The sequence below is a fragment of the Penaeus monodon genome, chromosome 14, assembly GCF_015228065.2.
Source record: "Penaeus monodon isolate SGIC_2016 chromosome 14, NSTDA_Pmon_1, whole genome shotgun sequence".
NCBI classification, from domain to species: Eukaryota; Metazoa; Arthropoda; class Malacostraca; order Decapoda; family Penaeidae; genus Penaeus; species Penaeus monodon.
In genome coordinates this window covers 15261155-15264824 of record NC_051399.1, presented here as the reverse complement: position 1 = coordinate 15264824, position 3670 = coordinate 15261155, and the positions used below count along the sequence as shown (strand labels likewise).

Below are 3670 nucleotides of genomic sequence, written 5' to 3'. Positions count from 1 at the left end.
ATTATTATTATTATTATTATTATTATTATTTTCAGATGATGGTTTATAGTTCTGAGGTCATCAACAGGCAAGAGTGAAATTATCTGAATATGAAAGTTAGATGTCAAAAAAATATGTTTACAGATTAAAAAAAAAAAAAAAAAAAAAAAAAAAAAAAAAAAAAAAACATACGGTTCCTTGCCCTATATACAATAGTACTACAAACATGTCATCATCTTAGTGTGCATCATTTAGTGCATTAAACAAATATTTGAAAATACACAGCAATCAAAGAATGTGATACTTATTTTGTGATCAGATGATTTTAGCAATGTGTACCTTTTTGTAAGAGAGCTCAACTTTCCGCATATTCAAAATTAATCTATAACTACGCTTTACATAATGTTAGAACAATGAAAGACAAGTTGTCCAGGTTATTGAATATAACAATAACCCCTATTCTATACTTCGCTTTAGGTTTTCATAATGACATGTAAATTGTTGTCACGACACCTACGCCCATTCACATTTTCACAAAGGTTTGTCTGGAAAGCCCGACAGAGAAGTCTGCCTTTCCAAACAGTTTTATTTCCTAGTGTAATTCGTTAAAATTAAATCAATGTAAAATTTCAAATATCTGCTTTAAGTAAAATGATAACTTGTTGAAGCTTTTACAGTAAACAATAGATTGCTTTCGTCCGCTTCGCTTTGTTCACTTGTTTTGCTGAGTTTTCTGCCATCTGTTGGACGCATCCTCAACTTCTCACTGTTGACTTCGTCTGATTGTCGTTTACAAGCTTAGTCTGTTGCATTAGATACAAAATTATATATTTAGGATACATCAAATGTCCATGAAGAAAAACAGATCATGGAGCTTGTGTATTCTCAAAAGTCGTGTCAAGCAACATAAAATCAGCTAATGAAAAACGAACAATATGAGAACAGTAAGCCAATAGAAGCGAATCGAACAGAGTTAGAAGTTTTTTGTAAACACATCTTCGTAGGCGACAGGATACGGATCAAGCAAGATTTGGAGTATTTCATAGGCCGGTAAGGCATCTTACGCACTATGGGCGGGGGACGAGTGCTGCTAGGGAGCAATGAATGGAGTTTCTGGTCGGGTGGGCCGAGGGCGGAAGGGAAGGGCGTGTCGAGTGAGATGGGAGGAGGGTCACGTCAAGGTCTGTAAACAAAGTGCGGCCAACCCTCACTAACACAGCCCACGCAGTCACTCATCTCCTCTTGGATATCTCTTTTAACTTTTAGAGACTGCTTACAATTAGGAATGCAGAGTGTTTGTTTCAGAGGTGCTCATTTTATAAGGCATTAAGGAAAAGGGGTACTCTGTGTTGAGTGTTGTGGGGTCGTGTCCCGGACATGCTCGGGAGGAGACAGGGACATGAAGAGGAGGGGTAGTTGGAACTGGAAATGTTGGATTGAATATTAAAAAAGGAAATTCAGCACGCTATAATTGACTGTGAAAGTGCTTCTCCTGCCTCTCCAACTTGGAAAGTAAAGGTAATGCTACAGGGCATCAAAGGGGTGATTTAACTTGTATGGGAAAGGGGTATTAATTTCAAGATATTGATTAAAAGGATATTTGTGGGTGTTTTATTACATCTACATGCCAGCAGCAGCAGTACCAAGTTACTTGTGTAAGTTTAATATCATTTCATCAATGATTTGGTACAATTTATTTTACAAAGAAAGGGATCCATTGGACAAACCTCCACTCCAGATGCATGTTTATATTGCAACAATAAACATTACTCTGACCACATAATCATTACTGCGATCTGTCAAATAGTTCATTTATTACTACACACTTTTGAAAACAATTATTTTGTAATTATTAACACTAGCTTTTCCTTACTTATGTATTGGATGTATTCTATTATTATTATTATACTTCTTTAAGGGGTTTTAACCATTATTTATGCATTGCTTTACAGTTACCTGTGCATTTGCATTATTACCATAGAAATTTTTGACAATGCCAGGAGACTCCATTCCTTGACAATTAGCATGTCTTGACTGGTGTTTAATGTTTTGTTTTCTGCATTGTGTTGATTCCAGGTAATTTATAAACCAATATAGTGGCAATCCAGAAGAAATACATGTTGCTAACTATCACAGTCTGAGATTTGAGCCCATCTAGTGCCCTAAAGGCCAAAAAAAGTGATTAGAAACGATGTAGTCCAGATAGAAGTGATGAAGAATTTGGTGTTTTGCTATATGTGGTTTTCAGCAAGCAAATTATTTGAAGAAATGTATCAGTCAAATTTATACCAAGAAAATGTTGAAATTGTGTATTCCATACACTTTGGGTCACTTTTCCCCAGAGATCCAGGGGGCAGAGCACCCTGGCTAGGCAATTAGGATGGGTATATGGTTCTGATATATTGTATAATGATCACAGGTGTCCAGGTGGTGGAGCCCCATGGCTAGGGACTGCATAGGGTTTATTGTATGAATTCCACAGGGGTTCAGGGGGCAGAAACCCCTAGCAAGGAGCTATATAATTAGAGTGTATTGTATAGCTCCCTTGCTAGGTACTTTGGATGGTGTGAATTAAAGTAGATGGTAACAAAAGATTGGTTGGATGCCTGTAGATTTTATTTTAAATTAGCATGTCTGCCCGTAGACTGGGATTTCTGACGGCACTGGGAATCTTCATTCCTTGTCAAGTGCCAGTGAAAAATATATTGTCTTAATTGTTCTATTTATGCTAGACCATATTTAAATCATATAGTGAGTAGAAGAAATAGATAGTATCTGTCATAATATGATATCGGAGTCCATCAAGTGTTGAAAAGAGTCTAATTAGATACCAAGCAATTAAGGTAGCTGATGGAACCAGAGGAAATTTTTGGAGCTTTTATATGCTAAGGAATATTTTTATTAGAGAGCAAATTAAATGGACACAACTACACATCACAAAATTTATTCAATATTCTAAATTGTCATTACTAGGCATCTCTTTGGGCAGGTTGATAGGGGTTTCACCCCCCAACACCCCATGACAAACATTGTCTGTACCTCAGTATGCATGGCAAGATAGAGGTGAAACTTGGAACATTGAGTGGACAAACTATGAGTGGTTCTTTCTGCAATCTTTTTCCCTTAATATTGGCATTTACTGTTCATGTCAGTAGAGTGCAACTTTTTTGACCCCTACAAGAATATAATTTTCAATTTGCCCCAGCTTTGTACATTTAAACATAAAGATTAACCATTATATTTGTATAAGTAAGGGAATTATTCTATATTTGTATGAATAAACTAATTACTCTGTAGGTACTAACTCTGTCCCCCGACAAGGCAGTTGAGTTGGGTATAGGATGTATTTTCAACAACCTTAGGGTTCAGGGGGCAGAGCCAATTTTAAGTTTTTAAGCGACATTGATTCTATATAGGCCTAGACTTGTTTTACCCACAATATCACTGATTTACTTAATACCTTCCTCTGCTTTCAAGACTGTCATATCAAGACTGTTAGCTGTATTTGATTATCTGATTCCTTCTCATTGCACAAGAATGGATTTGATGAGACAGGCAGGCAGGCAGGCAGACAGACAGACAGACAGACAGACAGACAGACAGACAGACAGACAGACAGACAGACAGACAGACAGACAGACAGACAGACAGACAGACAGACAAGAGAGAGAGATCATCATCATTATCATTT

The 3670-nt window shown here is 36.8% G+C and overlaps 1 protein-coding gene across 6 annotated transcripts in view; it reads left to right on the top strand.

Annotated features, from left to right (window-relative positions):
- The first annotated feature begins 721 nt into the window (after window positions 1-721).
- Window positions 722-3670, top strand: part of LOC119580917 (protein bric-a-brac 2-like) — a 54257-nt gene continuing 51308 nt past the window's right edge. For 3 of the 6 annotated variants that reach the window (XM_037929153.1, XM_037929152.1, XM_037929157.1), the window contains exon 1: window positions 1039-1160. In XM_037929153.1, coding sequence (XP_037785081.1) covers window positions 1049-1160 — 112 coding nt within the window. In that variant the 5' untranslated portion in view covers window positions 1039-1048. The other 3 variants (XM_037929154.1, XM_037929156.1, XM_037929155.1) reach the window with 3 other exon arrangements.